Raw genomic sequence first — 22,976 nt, forward strand, 5'->3', positions numbered from 1 at the left:
TAGAACTATTGTGTGAAGGGAGAGAATAATTAATGCCTGCATCAGGTGCTTCAACACAAAAGATTTCCACATATAATCAACCTGCACATCCTCGCTCAAGCCTCCTCATAAAGCTTCCTCTGTCCTCCTTTCAATTGTTTTTCATATAGACATGCACAAGATGAATGTGTTTTGGGCAGGTTTTGCTGTGTTTTTAGACACCGTAAAAGCGTAGGTGAATTACGGACCATGCCAATGGGGCCAGTGCCCAGGGGTCCTTGACTTCCAGGGGCCTGGGAGAGCCCTGGGCTGCAAGGTCTCACGGCCCATCTACTTTGAAAACAAATATTTCATATAAGCTTGAATATGTGGCCCTCGCAGCTTAAAGGCTCCCTCAATAGGCCCCTGTGACTATGAGGTCCCTCAGTCCTCTATAAGAACCCTTTTTCCTTCTTGTTTCTAATTAAATTTTTTGTGCCACTCTAACCCTATAACGCTGTTTTATCATATTTGATACATAACTTTCTAGAGCCTCTATATCATCAACATAATTAAAGCTTGGCTGAAAACCCTGCTGTTTGCTGTTTACTAGATGTTTACTGCCTAGTAGAATAACATAGAAGACCTAGTAGTATATTTTCAAAAATGGCTACCTTCACACTCTGACGCACTCTTCTATTTAATATGAAATATTTGCTTATTTTGATAAAGTAAAATGAAAAATAATGATTATATTTGTACTGATATTTCAAAATGATAAAGTAGTGAGTGATGGTGCTGTTTTTTTACATCAGTAATGTCCTGACTATACTTTGTGATTATTTGAATGCCCCTTTGGTGAATTAAAGTATCAATTTCCTTCTGAAACAGCACAATCTGTACGTTATTCCAAACTTTTGTCCACCAGTATATGTATTTTTACACATTTTGTATATACTTGTTTTTTTTTTTTTTTGTAAACATAATTTATAGTATTTACATTGAGTTTATATTGACATATAACAAATGCTAAAATAATTCTGTCTCTTTAAGAACAGTGGCTGTCCAGGGAAAAGTTGAGCGCTTTCTTTACCATATCCATGCAGTGTGTTTGAATTAATCTGAATGTAAATAACAGAACAGGTATTAAAAGAGACTTAAATAAATAAACAAAAATGGATTGCATGGATCTCAGCTTTAAAAGATCATTCAATCTAAAAGATAATTGTCCCAAGGGGCTCCTAAATGAAAATTGGCCCCGGGGCCCTTGCTAGTCATAATCCGCCCCTGCATAAAAGATTTTCAGCTGTTAAAAAGACGTCTCAAGACACCTGTGTTTTGCCTTATTCATTGCGCTACATCTTTCTTTTTTAGCACAAGAACGCATTTGGTCTGAACCAGGGCCAGAAATTAACAAGGGCTCAGGGCAAAAATGCCACTGAAGGTGACAAAAAATGACCCTGAAATGTATAATATGGGGGCAAAAAAAAAATATAAAAATGACACATGATTTCTGTTTCTTATTTTTAACATATTGGAAAAATAAATTTTTATTCTAGACCTAATATACCTACCTATATGTGCCACATGAAATTATTTGATAAGGTAAGCGCTTAACTGATTATTCAGGTTGAACATGTTTTTTTAAGTAACTGATTAATTTGAAATATTCTATGTAACACAATGACGTTGTATTGTCATATTTTGTATGGTTAGAAAAAAAATAAACCTTAACAATTCCCTCATAATGGTGAATAATTCCCCTAAATACAACTTCAGGGGCAAATGTTGCCCCTTAATAGAAAAGTTCATTTCTGACAATAGTCTAAATTGCCTCTTTTAGAAGTGCTTAAGCCAATTGTTACATAAATGCTGTACATACACAAGAAAATAATAATAATAAAAAATACTTTTCTCAAAGTCACCAGAGTTTAATGCTTCGGCTAATGTTTTACCCAATAAAAAAAAATCTCCAATAATGGTACACGTAAAATATGTTTTTTAATATAATTGAATAACAAAGAATAACATGTTGATATATGCATGTCACAAAAAATTACATTTGCATGCATTTGAAAATGTAGATTAACATATCTGGCCAGTACATGTGGCCAGTATATCACTATATATCACACTTGGCATAGATCACTGCCAGGGGTTAAGTCGGCTTTTCTGTTGACAGTGCTCCAGGACTTACAATCTGACATATTTGTTTATATAACCAGTGTCAGATGACATCATGTTAATTTATAGTAAGACACATAGACATAAATCATATACTGTACAGTATATAAATGTTTATGAGGGTAGTACCATGGTGCTCACGTGCTTAACATTAGGTCAAAAATTTTCCTCAATGCATTTATTATCTACAATCATTTTTAGGATGCTTTCATTTATAAATCTAACAGTCAACATGAAACACCACTCACAAATAATTGTACCTTTGTAATGTGATGTATTTCGAAGTGAAACAGAATATTGAATGAGAAATAAATGTAGGTCAGGACTTGGTTTAATTAATCAGCAATTGATTCTATCAGGAACAAAAATTGGCCGTTTCATACCAGAATGGAGCCAGGTGGTTGGAAGGTAGGGATTGGTGATGTCACACGAAAAAGAAAGTCGTTTCAGAAGTGGAGCGATTTGTTACATTTTAATGAAAGATTGTAAAGATTCCTTTGGATTGTGTATTTCCTTTGGAATAATGTGCACTGATAATGGTGCACAATAAGGCCAGAAATGTATTTTAAGAATGTAAAAAGGGTCCATTTTGATTGTATGTTGACTTTAAACAGCTTTCACACTGCAACATTTATGATGTGCCAAAGGCTCTTGTATTTCACGCTCGTCATACTAGCATGACTAAGCCTGTCATATTTCAAAGAAGAAGCAGAATGGCTGGACACATCACTGCATCCTTCCCCACTGCCTAGATGTGGCGTCTGAGTTAAAGAAGCATTAGATCACTGATCAGCATCAGATATAGAGCAGGCAGAGGCATCAGAAATACATGGGGAAAAGGGGTCAGCTGTCTGTTTGATGCAAACATTATCACGAGGAGAGCTCACCCCTTATCGCTCTCACACCCACTGATGGCCCGCCTGCCTGCCTGACTGACTGAGGATTATCCCATAAGGGTAAATGCATCTACCCTCCATCATTCAGGCTTCATACAGCCACCAGCACCACCAAATACATAGGCAGCTGCCTTCTTGTCATAGAACCTCATAAGTGACTGATTTGGAACACTCTACAGAGGCAGCATCTCTTTGCGCCACACATATAGCATTCTCCATATGGGAGACTCGACTCACAATTACATAGCGCAGACAAGTATTAGGTAACAGTCAATTTTAGTAACACTAAAACGAGTAGATGAAGGAATCTTAGTAAATAGGATGTGATGCAAAAGTTGGATCCAGACATGCCTTTGCCATCCTCCTGTACCTCAGTATTATATCAAACAAAGCAATAGAAAAATAAACTGGTGCCATGCACCTGTCAAAGGTGGAAGTTGGAAAAAAGAGGAATTCAGAAGTGAGAAAGTGAGTAGCAATGGAAGTAGACAGAGAAAAAAGACATTTGTGAGAATGATGAGCCCAGTGACATCTCAGATTATCCTTCTACAGTTCTGCACTCTTTCAAGTGCCTCTCCAGTCAGGTTATTAGCCAGGTCTGCAGTGAGGTTTGGGCTAGGGGAAACCTGCACTAATAGGGCAACAGCTTATTGGGGCATACAGAGGCTAAAGTAAAATCATCCGGCCTGAGAGTGCAGAGAGGTGAAAGAAGACTCCAGACTACCCTCAGCCTTCACATGAGCTTATGGATACATATACAGTAGACTCTATTATGGAGGACATTGTTTTTTGTTTTTAATCTTGAAATAGACTTCAATTTGATGCCTCCGGTTGGCAAGAGAAGTCTGAAGAAATGGACTTAGTTCTTCTGCTTACTGGTGTTGTTGACCTCTTGATACAAGCCTTATCATAATCATACAGTATATATTTTTTTCTCACTAGTTGGCTGGAGTTGCCTATTGGTTTAGCATCTGGGTTGGTTGTGGGTTCAAGTCCCGCAGTGAATTATGAAGTAGCTATTAGACACTAGACTGGCCCATGAAAAACTCCCAACCACGATAGGGTGTTGTGGGGTGGTTGACAGTGAATTGCTATGCTTTTGCTATGGTGGGGTGGTTGATTACTGGTCCAAGACCAGCCCACCACAGAGTCTCTATAATACATTTGTCCTTAGATCTGGCTTGGGTCCCTTAAATTAAGTCTATGGATATGCCTGTTTTATCATCTGCTAGGTGAAAATCATTGAATTGGTTGAAGTAATAACACACATCTAATGAACAAGCTGTGTGATTGTAGGTATGATTTTTGTCCATTTCATAAATTATGTACCCGTCCTGCACCAATGTTTTGGTTAGGGTTTTTTCCAAATCCTTATCTCTAGGTATGAATGTTAGTGAGCTACACAAATGATTCTACTCAAAATATTCACGTGATTATTTGGGTTATAGTTAAACATAGAGACTGAGAAAAATAATTCTCAATGGAAGATAATATAACTAGTAGTGCTGGTTTTGCCAGATCCATTCGGGAATTTACTTTCATGTGTACAATCAAGGTTGAGCTGGTTGTCTGTGTGAGAGCAGACCTCATTTCCTCTAAAGGTCTTGACAGTTCATATTAATACAGAAGATCAAATAGAGTCCTGGACTCCATCACCTCATCTTTCCTAGCATTTATCTTTCCCATCTCTAAATTATTCAATCATTACAGCCATTCGCCTGGGAAAGTCTTATCTGTTGACCTGCCTTTGTATTTGTATTTCTGTCATTACCCTTCATTCTAAATCTCACTCTCTCTCTCTCTCTCTCTCTCTCACTCTCTCTCTCTCTCTCTCTCTCTCTCTCTTAGTCTGTGTACATGAATCCTCTCTAAGATATCTGTCCTCCCTGTTAAAAAAAAATGGTCAAGCTGGGTCTGGTTTGCTGGTTTTAAAGGGGTTTTGGGCACTTGACACTGGTCAGGTTGGGAGACCAGCTTGCCAGACAGCTGGGAGGCCAGATCAAACCAGCTAAATACCAACTTGGGCAGTCTAGAAGGACAGTAAGACCAGATGAAGATGAGCTTGGCCAGGCTGGTAGGCTTGGAAACCAGCTGAAGACTGGTTTGGCCAGTCTGGGAGACTAGCTACACCAGCTGAAGACTAGTTAAGCCAGGCTGGGAGATCAGCTAAACCAGCATGCCCAGGCTGGGAGACAAGCTAAACCAACTATAGACCAGCTCGACAAGACTAGTGATCAGCTGAAGTCCAGCTTGACCTGGCTGGAAGGCCAGGAAGACCAGTTTAAGACCAACTTGGGCATGTTTGGAGGCAAGCCAGACCAGATGAAGACCATTTTGATCCATGCTGGGAGACTAACTGGACCAGATGAAGACCATTTTGGTCCATGCTGGGAGACTAGCTGGACCAGATGAAGACCATTTTGGCCATGCTGGGAGACTAGCTAGACCAGCCAAAGACCAGCTTGGCCAGACTGCAGACCATTTTTAAACAGCTTACACCAATAAACCAGCTTATGCCGGTATAAGCTGTGTTTTTCAGCAGGGCTATTTCATCTTAGTGCTGAATCTCTGTCTTAAGTGCCCAAGATATAACAGTCAGTAAATGATGCTGTTATATTTCATATTTCAATAAGCCTTTCTCCATTATTATCCACTCTATTCCATCCATCATTACTCCCTTTGTGTACTGAAGAGTGACATATATCCTAGTGAATGAGATCTCATATGCTGTCATATGTAAATATGGGCTTCATCTCTAATCACATTCCCTTTTCTTTGTAGAGCATGATGGGTGAATCTTTCTGTGGTGCGTTTACTCAAGAAAAGGCTTTAATGTGTGTTTGATCCAAGAACACAGTGTGAACACTCGTTATACATTTATAACCAGAACAGATCTTTATGAAGCATTTAAAAATCACTTTATTTCCACACTAGGGAGAAACCCTACTATTTTTCAATGTTTTGAAATGTATTGGATATGTACTGTGAAGACCTGTCTCACAAAATTCTGAATATTTTATTCTAAAGTCATAACAACTCCTCAAAAGCAGTTTAAAACTCTGAAAGAATAGCATTAAGGCTAGGGTTTACTTTGTTTTTTTGCGTGCTATTCCGTCTCGCACATGGTAGAGCACTCAGCCTTTCAAAGTACAATCTTTTAAACAAGAGCCTATACAGAAGCGTTCCACAGATTCTTACTACAACTACATTGGGATACTATTTAGCTCAGTCAACTGCAGCCACATACACTGCATGCAGAGACTGTATTGCATCACCTACTCTGTGCACAAGACATTCGGGCATGCTGAAAACCAACGTTTTTTTGTACTTTGGGCTTCACTATCTTGAATGTTCTTGTTAATAAGAGGCTATAAAACCAAGAACTTTGAAGTAATTATTTTGAGGAAAGGAAAGAGATTAACAATATTTGTTTTATACAGGTATCAGACCGCTGTGTGGTTGCTTTGGTACCTAAGCAGACATCCTCCTACAACATTCCACCCACCACGAGCATCTCCAGGACTTCGATAAGTCGATATGGTGAGTATATTTCTTACAATGTTATTGTTTTACGATATATACTTTATGTAAAACAGTGATTCTAATTGGTTTTTCTTTATTGAACATTAAGTGGCATCCCAACCAGGGACTAAAAACGGAACAAAAACAAAAACTGAAAACGAACACATTTTTTGCAAAACGTAACCGGAAACTAGAACAAAGTGATTTTCAATTGTTCCAGAGTGAAAACTTTATTATTAAATGCTGGTAACTAGTTATAACCAGATAACTGTTCTGATAATTGTTGTATGAAACTAAAGGCCAAAGGGTTTATCACAGTATATTTTTGTAACTACACCAATTCATGTTGCCTTAAAAAAATTAAACGTGCTTTTAACCTAAAGGAAAATGCTGCATCACTTATTTATATGCCTAATTGTTCATTATGGATGTTGTATTCTGTGAATGAAAACCTTTTTAACAACTAATGTACGTATAATCACTACATATACTGTACATGCATGGCTATTCCAGATACAAGGAAAACATTATTAGATGTAAAAAGCACTTTTCTCAGTTGTTTCCAAGTTGCTGAATTATTGTTAGATATGATGCATTAAGACAGATTTGATGCTGCTGGATTTTGACTCAGAAGCAGATCTTTAATTAAAATATTACAAAACTGTTAATTAACTGTATGATTGCTACGATTTCTATTGTGATAAATCACTAATTTATTTTTGTAAGGCAAGTGGCTTATTTTGACTGCTTGCTACTCTTGTTAGATCTGGCCACACTGCAATTGGTATTTCATCCACCCCTTAGCGCAAAGTATTGTCATTTTAACAATTTTTTTTTTTTTTTTGGAGGCTATGGAACTTTTGAACCGTAACGGAAAAATACAGTTTTTTTTTTTCAGAATTAACCGAAATGAAATGCATTCACTTTTTCCATTTAAACGTATTAATTTTGATAACTAGCAATGATTATATTGTTAGTTACATTTTTATTGTTTGCATTAAGCATTGATTCGTTTCCTTGCTGTCTGCGACCCTTATCAAAACACACCTGCGACCTATTTTTGGGTTGCGACCAACTTGTTGATAACCACTTATGTAAATCATGTCTGAAGAGCTCTCTAGCTTTAAATGATAGCTCTGATGACTGTGTTTACCATGTGTGCATGAGCTATGCACTGCAGTTTTGCTTTGCAGCCCGCGGGAGCCTTCAGGGTGCAGAAAAATAAGAGAAAGATAGAGGGCGAGAGAGCTTGCCAGAGAGTGTAAGATGAAGAGAGAGAGAGAGAGAGAGAGAGAGGTGTTAGCATTTAGCGTGCATCTCAATAATGCTAATTTCTCTGCTGAGTTTGGTTGCCACCCGTAATGGACACATTAGCTGCCTCCCAATTGTGTTGCTGTGAGGGAATGCCACAGGGCTCCCCATCTGGCTCCTTCTTGTTTTAAGGCAACTCTCTGATTGCTAATTATGCTCCTCCAATGATACTTCCAAATGACAAATAGCCAAATACCAGGGCCTGGGAATTGAGCCTCTCATGTGTTGTCAACTAGCAACACTGCCAAACTATACACAAATTCACTAGGTTTGAGTAAAATTTGATTGTTTATCCCTAGACGGACCACTTGTATTAAAATGTATTGGAGAAATGGGACCACCCAATATGGAGGATGTAGATTGCTTTAGAAATAAGACAGTTACTGAAGATGTGCATAGTTACAACGATTGAGTTATTCTTTGAATGTATGTTTGTGCCTTTTTTCCCATCAGAATTAGAGATTGTGTGTTTTTTGTGTCAATGGATAATCTGTCCGTGAATCTCCTTACAAGTTTGTTTTAATCAAAATGTTTGGTTTCATCATGGGCTTCTTTTTATTGGGAACATTAATTCTTTTTCCCACTTTTGGTATTTCTTTTATCTTTTGGTTGGTTGTTTTTGTTGGGGATTGATTGACCATAGCTTGAGGTTACCTTTACTCTTTCTTGCATATGTGTTGTTTAAAGAACTCATACATTTTTTTCCTGCGTTGACGATTTCCTATTGAAACAAAAAGATGAGGAGGGACATATCAAAGAGCTTGTCCTTAAAAGAAAGCCAGTAGGCTTTAGTTTTGTCACAGCCATGAACCATTATTTGCTATTTGCTAGTCAGTTGCAGGTAGTTTTAGGGGGGAGGACATTCTCCTTCTAGAGAGCATTTGACTGGACAGAAATCTGTGTAGTGCAAGATGAGTCATCAATATTTTTGGTCTGTTTTCCCAGAAGAGAAAGACAATTTTTAAAACAGTATCTTCTAAAGGTTAATTTAGGCAGCTTATAGATATATAGATGACTTCAAAACTAAGTGACATAGACTAAAAGTCCACGCTATTTTGATTTCATGGGGTCTTTAATTAAAGAGCTACTGTACTGTACTGCTCTTATCATTTACAAAAATAATGACATTTAAAGTTCAGGGAACACTTCAAAGGGAAAAATCAAACAACCAAAGATGTTAGCAACACCACTGTGTTTATGTTGATGCTTCTGAAAAGCAATCTTTATTTGTCAGCTGCACTCTTCATTTACCGACTAACCTTAGTCTTGTGCTCCTGAATTAGGTAGTTAAACGTTGTTGGGGTTAAGTTGGCACTTTGATCTATTTTAGTACAAAAAGCTTTTTCTCACAAAATATGTATAATGTGGCACAACAGAGCTTACTTTGTCTCCCCTCCCGCCCTCCTCCTCATGTTTTTACAACCTGCTCTTGTGTGTGGTGCATAAAAAGCAGCTATCTCATCTGGCAGGGCCCTGGCGCCCATCAGTCATGGCATGGCACAGCGGGCACAGCTGTGCTAAGATACCCGCTGATTGATTCATATCAATTTAATACTCAACACTTAGAAGCTCAGCTCAGTTTAGCATGCCAGCACCCCCAGACCAAAATAACACTCTGCTCACATACCTCTGACTGCCGGAGGAGAGCGACTCACACATCAAAAACACAATAATGTACAATCATTTATAGAAATATTTCAATACTTTTAATGATTGTGCTCTGATACCAATGCACATAAATATTTTATTATTAAAAAAAAAAAAAAAGTAGTTTGCTTTTCAAATTACATTTTGAATCTCACATTTTTAAACGTGGTCTGAAGTTTTTTGATCTTTCTCTGCATGTATTGCAATGTGTATTATATTGTACTCTTGTAGTAATTATTCAATGCTAACTCTGTGGCAACGGTCAAAGGGGCTGCAAGTATGCAGTAGCTTAAAATGGATTGAAAGGCAATGTGTATTATATTGTGAGATACACTCTTGTAGTAATTATTCAATGCTAACTCTGTGGCAACGGCCAAAAGGGCTGTAAGTATGCAGTAGCTTAAGGTGGATTGAAACTCCAATCCACTTCTTCCTGTACCCCCTACAGCTAACACCACCATCACACACACATCGCCTTTGCAAGTCTATTTCTCCCGGGTCCTCCCTTGTGACTCCGATCTGTTCAAAATTCCACTTCAGTCTCAACATAGCATAGGCTATTTGCGCTTCCTTTGCTGTTTCACATGCCCTTTGAAGCTAGGTGACAGGGACAGAGAGAAAGAGCTTTGAAAGGAAACAGAAGATTATACCACCATTGTGCAAAGCCGATCTGGCCTCCCAAGAGAGCACTCAGCCACTGTGTAAAAAAGCCTGATGGATCTAATTCGAGAAGTGAGCAAGAGACTGATTACTTTACATGATAGGAATGAGATGAGATGGATGGGATGGGATGGGGGGTAGCTTAACACATTAGAAACCTTTAGATGCATTGATTAGGTCCTGCGATACAGGCGTTTAAAGCATGTCGGCAGCACAATGAATCAGGACGAGCCAATTATGAAGCCTTTTAAGAGGAGACCAGAGAGTGTCAACTCATCTGACTCTGTCTAGAATGAAGACAAAGCTGGTTTTTAGAAAGGAGAGAAAGAGATACATGATGTTAGGCTGAGTTAATAAAATGTGAGAGGGCTTGCGCTCTTTCTATTTATCCGAAAGAATGTTGTTGTGGAAGAATGCCGCATTTTTGCATCCCTATGCTCTGTTTTTCAATCGTACTTCTATGTAAACGTGCTTGATGGACGTCTTTGACCACATCTTGTTTGCACCACATCTTGCTGTTTTTTCAGGATCGAGTGCTACATGTTTTAGACGTATTGACAGGTTAAAAATTACTTTTAAAAACATGTCTCAAGACCTGCATTCTGTTATATTTATTCTGTTGTGTTGTGATTTTTAATTTATTTGGTCTAAACTCTCCCTATGTAGATCATAATCGTCTTTCTTGTTCTCTGCAGACTCGACATTCCGGTACACAGGAAGTCCAGACAGCCTGCGGTCACGTGCTCCCATGATCACCCCGGACTTGGAGAGCGGAGTTAAAGTCTGGCACCTGGTGAAGAACCATGAGCACGGAGACCAGAAGGAAGGAGACAGAGGCAGCAAGATGGTATCTGAGATCTACCTCACCCGACTGCTAGCTACTAAGGTAACTAATTCTGTGAAGTCAAGAATTGTACCCATACTATCTGCTTTTTGAGATTTGTTTGATACTTAAAGATGATTTTCCTTGCTCATTTGAAATAAAAGTCTACTATTTAGACAGCCATTTATGAAATCTAAGCTGCAGAAATGTTGTCAAAGTCATTCAGAAACCATCATGGTTATGACATCACAACCATGAGTACATTTGCATATGACTGTTAACATTCACACATCTATAGTAATCAATAGTTCTTTTTACTATAGCATTTTCACATTCTTTTTCCGTTAAAACAACAAACATTTTTATAGTGTTTTACAGTTTAAGGCTGAATGTTCATTTGTTACTCTGTTTAACGGTGTTCTTGTGTACTTCTCTCTTAGGGTACTCTGCAAAAATTTGTGGATGACTTGTTCGAGACTCTCTTCAGTACAGTGCACAGAGGTAGCGCACTTCCGTTAGCTATTAAATACATGTTTGACTTCCTGGATGAACAAGCAGACAAGCATGGCATTCATGACACAGATGTTCGCCACACCTGGAAAAGCAACTGGTGAGAGGACAAACTCTCACTCACAGCCAAATCTACAGGATAAAATTTACACTTATTAAACCTTTCACAATGTATATGCTGTTTGCAAGTCATTTTCCATGCCTTGAACTTATTTAACTAACATAGTAAATTTTTAACATTGTCACTAGCAGAAAATTATCTAGAGAACAGTTTAACTTCAGTCCGTTTATTGGTATTTATTTATTTATTTATTTATTTATTTTTTGCAGCCTTCCTCTGCGTTTCTGGGTGAATGTGATCAAGAATCCCCAGTTTGTGTTTGACATCCATAAGAGCAGCATCACAGATGCGTGTCTGTCCGTTGTGGCTCAAACCTTCATGGACTCTTGTTCCACATCTGAGCACAGACTGGGCAAAGACTCGCCTTCTAATAAGCTGCTTTATGCTAAAGATATACCCAACTACAAGAACTGGGTAGAAAGGTAAAATAATGGCATCTAATATAAATAAAACCATATCAAGCGTTGGGGAGTAACGAAATACAAGAATGACTTATAAAATATAAGTGACTGTATTCCACTACAGTTACAATTTAAATCATTGGTATTTAGAATACAGTTACATTCAAAAAGTACTTTGATTACTGAAGAGATTATTTTGCTTTTTAATTTAATTTGTTTCATTTAATATTTAGTCCTTTCAGATGGAACAATGTTTTCAAACAAATGAGTGAAACTCTTTCTTATGATGTTACATTCATACAAGCATGCACAGAAGTAAGTTTGGATCAAAAGAAATAGAAATAAACCTTGTGTAAATTGTCAGCTTTACGCTAAGCTAAAATGCTATTTCTAGCCATTTTACATGCACATGTTACAAGGCTCGATCCTATTTATTTATCAAGAAAATTCATGTTGGATCATAATTTCTTTTTTACTAGTAAGACCTTTGATATTAGTGCAAAAATCATATTCTTGATAATTATTTTGTATTGGTTTCCTGTTAAAAATATCTAAAAATCCTTAAAACAAGATCAATTTGATTTATCTTGTTTTGGAAACAACACTGCATAAGATATTTAGGTTTTTCAGAGAATGTATTTTTAACATGTGTATTTTGTCCTTCTGTACTGGCAGAGATTTTATAGTCAAAACAATCTACCAGGGCTGAGGAAGTAATCCAAAGTATTTAGAATACGTTACTGACCTTGAGTAATCTAATGAATTATTTCACAAATGACATTTTACAGCATGTATTCTGTAATCTGTAGTGGAATACATTTCAAAAGTAACCCTTCCAACCCTGACCGTAGCGCAAAGAGACTACAGCATAATGTGGATTTTTGGTATTGATTGTCGCCCCCTGGCTGTGTCTACAGGTACTACGCTGACATCAGCAGACTGCCAGCCATCAGTGATCAGGACATGAATGCGTATTTGGCAGAACAGGCACGACTGCACTCCAATGAGTTTAACATGCTCAGTGCTCTCAATGAGATTTACTCCTACATTAGCAAGTACAGCGAAGAGGTGAGGCATAAAATTGTGCACACACAAAAGCTCTATGTCCTCAATAACCTTCAGTTTGAAGCCAAAATACAATTTAAGCTCATTCCCATCTGGAATCATCCAAAAACACATAGTGAACCTTAATTTGAACATCCTCATAGTTTTTGTCAAAGTTAACGTACTACTATTTGATAATATCTGCATTAAAACTAACTGTTTCCCCATTGATCTTTTTCATAATTGATTCCATATTTAATTTATTGCAGAAGAAAACACAAATGTGTTATAGAAGTACAGTCTGTTCAGTATGTTGTACTTTGGTGTCTTTCAGCCAATGACTTTAACTTTACAAATAAAAATTTCCAATGGACAAAAAAACTGTTAAAAATAACACAAGTTATTTATGACCTTAAGGAGTATGGAATTATGTTTGAACTTCTCTCCCTCAACACCTCATTTTCGTTTGCATCAAATTAAATATGTCTACTCTGATTAAGGTCAAATGACATTCAAAATATCTAAGTATAGCTACGAACATTTAAAGGGAAAGTTCACCCAAAAATGAAAATTCTCTCATGCCATCCCAGATGTGGATGACTTTTTTTATTCTGCAGAACGCAGATTTTTAGAAGAATATTTCAGCACTTTTGGTCTATACAATGCAATTGAATTGTGACCAGACATTTTAAGCTCTAAAAATCACATCAATTCAGCATAAAAGTAATCCATAGACTTCTGTGGTTAAATCCATGTCTTCAGAAGTGTTACAAAATGTGTGGGTGAGAAATAGATAAATATTTAAGTCCTCTTTTTCTATAAATCTCAACTTTCACTTTCACATTCTCTCTGAAAGTGATTGCGTCGCTTCAGAAGTCAGATTAAATCACTGGAATCATATGGATTACTTTTATGCTGCCTTTATGTGATTTGTGGAGCTTCAAAGGTCTGGTCACCATTCACTTGCATTGTATGGACCTAAAGAGCTGAGATATTCTTAAAAAGAAAATCTTTGTTTGTGTTTAGCTGAAGTAAAACACTACTACACATCTGGGATGGCATGGAAGTGAGAAAATAATGAGAGAATTTAAATTTTTGGGTGAACTATCTCTTTAACTTGTATAGCTGCAAAATCATAAAGCACTGAATTTATTTTGTACAAGTCAAAGAGGGTAAAAGAACAAAATGCCATAAATATGTTCATGACTGCTATCATTTCCCGATAAGTCGTAAATACTCTCTAATCAGTACAACCATGTTTGAAGTATAAAACACACACTTTGACAGAGTTTAACAGAATGATGTCATCTTTTTTAGTTTCTAAAGCCAGAGTTAGGAAACTTCTGTTAGTCAGTCACACAGATGCTTATGTACAGGGAGGGGGATAAAGGGGACAGAGAGAATGAATAGGGCTCTGATGAGGAAGATTACACACAGCTAGATCACTGACAGCCTCTTCGACACAAAGAGCAGTAGAGTAGAGCCCACGATGTAGATGTTCCAGCCATAATGGCAGCTCCACTCAGGGGACCCATTAGTCTGACCTTTACTTTACACAGCATTTAGGAGAGCGCCCAGAGCCGGGAGACACAACTCTGCCTGCTACCTCTTCACTCTCTCTCTCATGTAAATATCTCTCTTCAGTTGTTTTTATGTCCTCTTGTCGTCACATTCCCTTGTTCGCTCAGTACTTATTTTTGTTGTTGCTTTTCATTCTTCTCTGCACTCATTTTCTCCAAATAGTGTAGACCAGGTGTTGTCAACCTTTTTTAGACCCAGGGGACCCCCTATAGAGATACTCAGGAAACCCAGGGACCCCCTAACAGGACCGGTACTAGGATCTGATCTTTGGGTGGGCAATAATTGTACATTGTGCATTTGTACATTGTACAATGCGAGTTGGACAACTGAAAATAATTACCTCTGTCAGTGCTCTTCAGATCACAACCTGACGAAAGAGAAAGAGAGAGAGAGAGAGAGAGAGAGAGAGAGAGAATATACACTCTTCTTAAAATGAAGGCAACTGAATCAGACACAATAATGTGGAGAGTGCTTTTTCAGCTGTGCTGAAATGCATGAAAAATTCAGTGCACACAGTCCTTGCTGAATACATGCTCATGTGGTGAAGCTCTAACAGAGTCTCCGAGTGGCTGTAGGAGTGTTGACCTGCCCCTTAGTTACGTCCATGGAGAGGAGCCGAGCAGGTGTGCTTGGCTCGGATGGCAGGTGTCCTGGGAAAGCCATGCTGCTGATGGAAGAATAGACAGATATCTATTGCCTTTCCATTGATGGCCAGGACCTCACTTCCAAATGTTTCGGTTTTAAGTTTGGTTTGCTGCAGAGTGGCTCGGGTCGTTATGTTTTAGTGATGCTAATGTATTTCTCATTGTTACTGGGATGAAAGTTAAATGAATATCACAGATTTAATACAAGTTAAGCTCAATTGACATTGATAGTTGTTGCATAATATTGATTACCTCAAAAATGTATTTAGATGCTTACAATGGAAGTGAATGGGGCCAATCCGTAAACATTAAAATACTCACTGTTTCAAAAGTATAGCAACAAATACATTTTGCAATTTTGTTGCCATGACAATGTAAAGTAGTAATGATCATAAAAACAATTATTTAAATAACTTTAAAGCTCAAATAATACACAAGTTTAAAAGAAGAATTAACTGTTTGATTGCTTAAATAAAATTATAAGCTTCCCATTTCTGCATTTAATATACAGAATATATTAATATCCCTCATATACTTCCATTGCAAGTGCCTCACTGTAACCTCAATTTTTATAAAAAAAAAAATTTAAAGGAGGGATGAGTCAAATATGTGTTTTGTGGTAATCAACATTATTCCACAAATGCTGTCAATTGAGCTTAACATGTATTGAACTTGGAATATTCATTTAACTTTCATCCCAGGAGTTTATTTCTGTACATATCTGTTCAAATGTTTTTGTTAGAGCTGTCAAAAAACACTGCAGTCTCCTGTACCCTCTGCCTGACTGTAGCTTCTGGGTGTGTATGTGTGGCTGCCTTCAGCCTCCTCCATCTCTCTCTGTTTGATTTCCAAGCACTCCGGTTCAAACAAATAAGGCTGGGCATAGAAATGCTCAACAAACTCTTCAGTCATGTTTTCTAAGTTCTGTTCTCTGGTTTGTATCCAGCTCTGTTGTGTTCTATTGTTACTATCACTGAGGTAAACCTGTTTTAGATAAACAAAACAAGTGTTTGCTTTAACGCCGCAATTAAACGCGTAATCTTGCAAGTGGGTGCAGCGTAACTACTGCTCTTGTGCACTCTCATGAACGTGCACAGGAAATCAAGAGTTTCACTTAACAATTCTTTAGATATAAATTTGTTTCTCACCTAAACTTATCGTAAGCCTTCAGAACAAGGCATGCATACAATAATTTATTTGACTTCTGAATTATACTTTTTAGCGTTCTTTTCAAGCTTGAAGAGGTGGTCACCATAAACTACCATTATATGACATCACACATGAGCACAATAAAAAAAATGTAAGAAAAACAGTAAACAATGACAGAATTTGTATTTTTTGGGTGAACTATCCCTTTAAGGCTGCGCATGGTCTCAAAGTGAATCAATTTACATGAACTGTCCAAATGAACCAATTCACTTAAATTATTTGTATGTCTCAGCACTACATATGAGAGAGAGGACAGTTTACGTGAAGTGCGTTTGATTACTCCCTTGACTCCATTGTTGAGTGCACAATTTAATTTGGCAAATGTAGCGATTTGTGACACTACAACACTACTCTTTGAAGAATGTAGCTCCTTACTGGAAAAGCTGTGAAAATAGCTCTTCTACTGTCAAACTACTATAAAATGTAGTTGTAGAAGTTACTAGCGCTTAACAGTTAAAAGTGTTACTTCTGGCTTTTTCCTGAACACTGTTGAGCATGGCAATTAAAGAAATAGTTTACTCACCCTCATGCTTTTCAAAATCTGTATGACTTTCTTCAGTGAAACACGGAAGGAGATTTTAGGCAGAATGACTGCCTCAGTCACCATTCACTTTCATGGCATGGAAAAAGGATGTAATGAAAGTGATGAGTGACAGATTACGATACTGCCTAACATCTCCTTCTGATTTTGAACAGCATGATGATGATTAAATGATAATATATTGTTCATTTTTGAGTGAACATCACAGTTACAGTGGAAGATTTCCACACACATCCTCCCTAGTTTTCCTGCACACACACACCCCTGGCCTACATCCATCTTTCATTTCCACCATTTTAGGCCTCTGAAAGATATCATTGATGTAGCCCCATATGGCTCAATGGATGTGACCATATTGATGTAGTTTCCCATTATTTTCACTGTTTGATGTGCAAATGAGTGGAAGCCAGCTGCCACAATGCCACTTCCACTGGTGTTCCTTTGACACAACAGTCTGAGATTATGACATGAGCATAGAGAGGGGCCATCCTGTCTGCCCACCCCCTCTTAACATAACTCGACATCTTTGACTGCTGTTTTCCAAAAACAAAAACACACACATGAAACGGAGCAATGACACTCTGCAGTGTGGGCCAGACACAAATGTTATACTTGCCTTTTTAATGAAATATTCATGAAATGAAGTCCCTGGCAATTTTTCTCTCAGAAGCCGAAAATTAGCCCTCATTGAGCAGCAACTCTCTGGTCTGTGATATTAGATACAGAGTATTCAATCTGAAGAACTAGCTGGTTTTTAATGGTTGTCTGGGTCTGTTTTGTGAAATGAAAAATGTATGTTCTGGAGTCTGTTAAAAAGTCAAATAGGTTTTGTTCACACCACACCCAATTCTGAATCAATCTTCAAATCTGATCTTTAGGACTGACTGTGCACACTGTCAATTTGCATGTGACAAAATCAGATCTGTTTGTTCATATATCTATGTCTGTTGCCATAGTAATTATTTAAAGTGGTAGTTCACCAAAAATTAAGATTGGATCATCATTTACTCACCCTCATGTTGTCATGGCCTTAGAAATGACCGATAACTGTGTTGGAATCAGTTTTAAGGTGCTGCTATTATCAGATGACTGACCTCTGCTATAGAGTCATTTCATTAAATGTCATGTTAAATTTGAGATGTTCTTTCTCTGTCCTGGGATCATATTAAATGCTTTATAAGTATTTCAAACTGACTCCATTCTTCATTACATTATAATGAGCACTTAAGATGATATGACATGTGACATGATTGACCGCTGACCTTAGATCGGTTGTAATGATGTAGTGTGCTTAACATGTTGCTGCGTTCTTTTCCCAGATCACAGCTGCATTGGAACAGGATGAGACAGCGAAGAAACAGCGACTGGCATACAAAGTGGAGCAGCTTATCGGTGCCATGTCATTGGAGAGCTGAGAATGACAACAAAAGCTGGAACGAAGGACAAAAGACCTTCAAACAATCAAAACACCATCCAAAGCCTCTCCTGGAGAAAGAGAGCAATGGCTAGATACTTTACACCAACAATAGCTAAAGATTTTTTCAAAAATGTTGTGAAGTCAAGAGGTTTTCAAGACCAATGGACAACTGTAAGATAAAACGTGGCTTTTATCTTGTGATGGGAATCGAGAGAGGAAACTATGGAGTTCTATTTTTGTTTGTTTTTTTATAAAAAGCAAAGTGGGACGAGCAGCATCTGGAGCATATGGGTTCATGTGTTTTTTGGTTTGTTTGGGTTTAATTTTTTTGTTTGGCTGGTTTGATGTGCCTAGCACTGATTAACACAAACAATGGTTTCAGGATTTCAAAAGACACTTATACTTCCTCAAGAAATGTGCTTGCTAAAACCATTTCAGGAGGATTCGAGAGAGGAAAATAGACGTCTACTGCCTCGACATTACGGTCCAGCTGATGTCATTTACTTCCAAATTTTATTTTTATACACAAGCTTTTACGTTTTTTTTTTTTCGTTGCAGTGTGCCTCTTGAGTCTTAACTGTATAGTGACGCTTGTATACTTCCTCATTGTTGGCGTGATGAAAGTTCAAGTCTCTTTCTATCGTCGAAAAGCAGCTGTTACAACACGTATGCATGTCAACACGCTAATACAAGCTTTGACTTTTGAGTCTCTCTGGCTTTAAAGACCAGTAGGAAATCCACATTGTCTGGGAGATCCAATGAACCTCCAACAAAAAGGGGCCAAAGTTCAACCAGTATGTCCATTCAGCCCAAACTCTTTTGCGTTTCCTAGGATTGCCGCTTATTGACAGCGAAGGACCAGAAACCAGTGTCATGCTGGGTTAAGAAACTCTGCTATGGTCTTCTCTGTCTGTTTGTGTCCTGTTTTCTACATGTAAGCGTATGTGAATGTACAAACCTTACTCTATTTTGTCTTTGCATTTTTGTTGCTTTTTTAAAAACGGGAGTCAGTTGAGCTGACCCGTAGAACATATACACTCGATAAACCCCCGTCTCCATAATAGCGCTGCCAAAATTCTCATATGATATGAATGCAGCAACAAGTAGCACCTTCAAGCTGAAATCACATGTGATCCTTCCCTTTCAAATGAATGGACTCACTTGAGATCCTCTTACCAGAAAGTATTAATTATTATGTATGGTCCAATGTGTGTGTAGTCTGCATGCATTATACAGTACCTCATATTTAAAAAAAAAATGTCTCTTTTCCCATCTACTCTTACTTTCAAGTGCCAAGAGGTCACATGAGTTGTGGATTGCTCAAGGAAAGCCGATGATGTAATATACCGTTTGTCACTTCCTGTCGGTACACATAGTGCTACCCAGTCTGGACCTGTCAGGATTAAGTGCCAAAAGATCACTTTAAATTATTCACGGACTTGTCGGTTTATGCTTTATTAAATGTTGAGGATGTATACGGGGGCACATGCAAAATCAGGTACGAAAAGACCACGAGCTTGGAGCAGTATTTGTAAATATGAAGTATTTGTAAAATACTTGAGATGTCTTGAATCTTGCTAGCTTTTTCCTTACGTTTTTTTGTTTTTTGTCTTTCATTCCCCCATCTGACATGAAATATGTCAACAGAAGCAAGAACAAATGACAACATGGCTTTCATTTATAATGCATCATGGCAGGTAGGGCTGTTTTTGAAGATTATTCTAACTAAAATAGACAAGGTCGTTCGGGTCAGTGTCAGTTTAGGTTCACCGCAGCATTACGGAGAATGCTGTTAGAGTCAAGACCGAACACACAAGAGTGATGCTTTACTTTACAGCTCTTTAACCAGACCTCAATCTTTACTCATCCTTAAAGCCCTGTTTTAGTTTATACAATGCAGTACGGGACTGTTAAAGGGGATGTGTGTAATTTTTTCAATGTTAAAATACTTTCATCTCGGCTTATAATGGAAAGATGCCTCTAAGTAAGCCATTCATAGGTTGATTCCCGAGACATTGAATTAACCAATGCAATGAGTTTGGGGCGGGAATATCTGTTTGTCCGACCAATGTAAGTCATTGCAAATCTGTTTGCCACAGAAATTACACACTTCACCTTTAAATTCAAATGTTTTTTATAGGGAGACATACGTAAAATCTGGCATCTGGCGCTTGTTGTTTTCCCTGTGGCCTTAGAACATTTAATATATCTTTCTAGTTTATTTAATCAACAACGTATCATTCCCTGTCTTTGTTAGCTGTGTCTGAGACTGATCAGATAAAGAGAGTGAATGCAATGGTGAAAAAAGGTGTAGACAGCATGCCCTCTCAGATGGTTGTTTGGTGGTGTCTCGTGGAGTATTTGAGAAGCATAGGAATGAGATGGAGAGAGCGAGACCCCTTTAGCTTCAGATTTCCCTGCTGCTTTGAAGCTCGGCTTTGATCTCAACCAGTCGTGTGCACAGTGTGATCAGGAGATAAAAAAAAAATACACATCAAAAATAGGAACAGTACAGGAGATTACAAATGAAGATCTGCATGATTGACAATGAATTGATCGATTATAGGATTAGTTCGGTCAAAAATAAGTCCCATGTTATTTCAAACTTTATGGAACACAAAAGGAGATGTATAAGCCTCAGTCACCATTCACTTTCATTGTATGGAAAAAAGATGCAATGGAAGTGAATGGTGACTGAGGCTTATATTTTTGCATAACATATACTTTTGTGTTCCATGGAGGAACAAAAGTCATTAAGAATAATATGAGGGTGAGTAAACAATGATAGAATTTTCATTTTTGGGTGCAATATCCCTTAAAGGTATAGTGGGCACTATGGGAATTCCACTCTTCCTAAACAACCAAACAATCCTCTAAGCACACACTGTATTGTCAGCATACGTAAATATGTGAATTTAAAAGCCATGTCGCATGATAAAGCTTCCTACTGCTGGTTATCCACTGTCTTCCCCCATTTACATTTATCAGAGCCCAGTTAGACAACTCTACAAGGGCAAGAATCTCTCCGAGACCTGTTGACCCATTTGCCCTTTTAGTTTTCCCAGGATATGGCTCTCAAACCCTTGCAATATTAATGTGAACCTTGTTGCTGCCACAGTAGTAAAGGAGGTACGACTCTCCTGCCTGTGCAAAAATTCAGAGAGCTAAATGTATTTCTCGGTCTTAAAATGATGTGGCACAAGTAATTGCACTTTGTTGAGAGAGATTTCAGCAACTCAATGCTTATTACTCTTTATTAGAAGACATTTGATCTAAAAAAAAAAAAAAGTTAATTATAACTTTATTGCACTATTCTGCAGAGCAGAATAAAATTTGACAGTACTGGGCAGCTTTCTGAAATATCAGCAGTCGTCTGCGGCGGTTGCAATGGTTGTTAATTTTATATTTGGCACGAATCGAGGGTCTTGACAGCAATTTTGAGCACTTTTATGTTTTTTAGCTCATGTTTTGCTCTGTGATTGAATAGCATGCTACAAACAAGTTAAATATTCATATTATCTTCATATTACCGATCTTAATTGTTTTGAAGAAACAAAAATGAGATAAAGGCTTTTGTAGTCACCCCAGAGATGAATATCCTTCCATTGTCAATCACGCAAAATGATAAACAAATCTCTCTTTGTAGACACTGGAGTTCTGTAACATAGTACATAGAAATAATAATGACCTCAATGATAATAATAACACTTATGGTTGTCTGTTCTTGTTGTTTTTTAAGTGTTGTGGATTGTAAGAGATTTAAAGTATTTAAAAAGAAAAAAAGTTGGTCTTGTTTTTTAATTGCTTTTGTTTTGTTTACATATTATATTACTGTGTACCTATTGTAAATATGAAGCACACCTATTTTGCAAGCCAAGGATTCACTTTGTACTGTTGTTATATATAAATACAATTTACTGGTTAAAAACTAGTGTCTTTTTTTCTTATTTAAAATACTATGTTCAGAAATAAACTAAAACCATGTAGTGTGAATTTACAGTAGGCTATATAATTATACATACTGTAGACTATAGATATATATATTATTTTAGAAATTACATTATTGTGGCTGATGAGAAAAGGAACACATATGGTGGTACTTTAAGCTTAAATTGCTCCAATGGAAGGAAAATTCCTTATTATGGAATTAATGTGTTAAATGGACATGATTAATTGCATTCATTTTGTAACATGCTATTTTCAAAATAATCACTAAATTAACATGTTAGATTGACAGCCCATCTTTTTTTTCTTATTCTTTTTTTTTTACTTATTGTGTTATGGCATAAAATGACATAGCCTGCATTGTTTTCATAGTAAAGTTCTAATTACAGTGTGGTGTTGTGTTGTAGTACTCTGGAATTAAATGACAACAGAACAGAATAGCTTCTGTCAGCCCTGGGGAATAAAAATGGCTACACATTCATCCCACTTAGTTGGGGTTAATCTAGGGATGCAATTTAAAACCCGCCATCAATGAACACTCACGCACAGACATACTCCGTAA

General features: G+C 37.4%; 1 protein-coding gene across 1 annotated transcript in view; it reads left to right on the plus strand.

The window, feature by feature from the left end:
* Positions 1 to 22,381, plus strand: part of LOC127618875 (plexin-A2-like) — a 230,780-nt gene extending 208,399 nt beyond the window's left edge. Inside the window, exons 26-31 of the mRNA XM_052091544.1 lie at positions 6,479 to 6,578; positions 10,874 to 11,064; positions 11,442 to 11,611; positions 11,842 to 12,054; positions 12,951 to 13,101; positions 18,372 to 22,381. Coding sequence (XP_051947504.1) covers positions 6,479 to 6,578; positions 10,874 to 11,064; positions 11,442 to 11,611; positions 11,842 to 12,054; positions 12,951 to 13,101; positions 18,372 to 18,467 — 921 coding nt within the window. The 3' untranslated portion in view covers positions 18,468 to 22,381. The remainder of the gene's footprint in view (positions 1 to 6,478; positions 6,579 to 10,873; positions 11,065 to 11,441; positions 11,612 to 11,841; positions 12,055 to 12,950; positions 13,102 to 18,371) is intronic.
* Positions 22,382 to 22,976: the final 595 nt, after the last annotated feature.

The sequence above is a fragment of the Xyrauchen texanus genome, chromosome 25, assembly GCF_025860055.1.
Source record: "Xyrauchen texanus isolate HMW12.3.18 chromosome 25, RBS_HiC_50CHRs, whole genome shotgun sequence".
NCBI lineage: Eukaryota > Metazoa > Chordata > Actinopteri > Cypriniformes > Catostomidae > Xyrauchen > Xyrauchen texanus.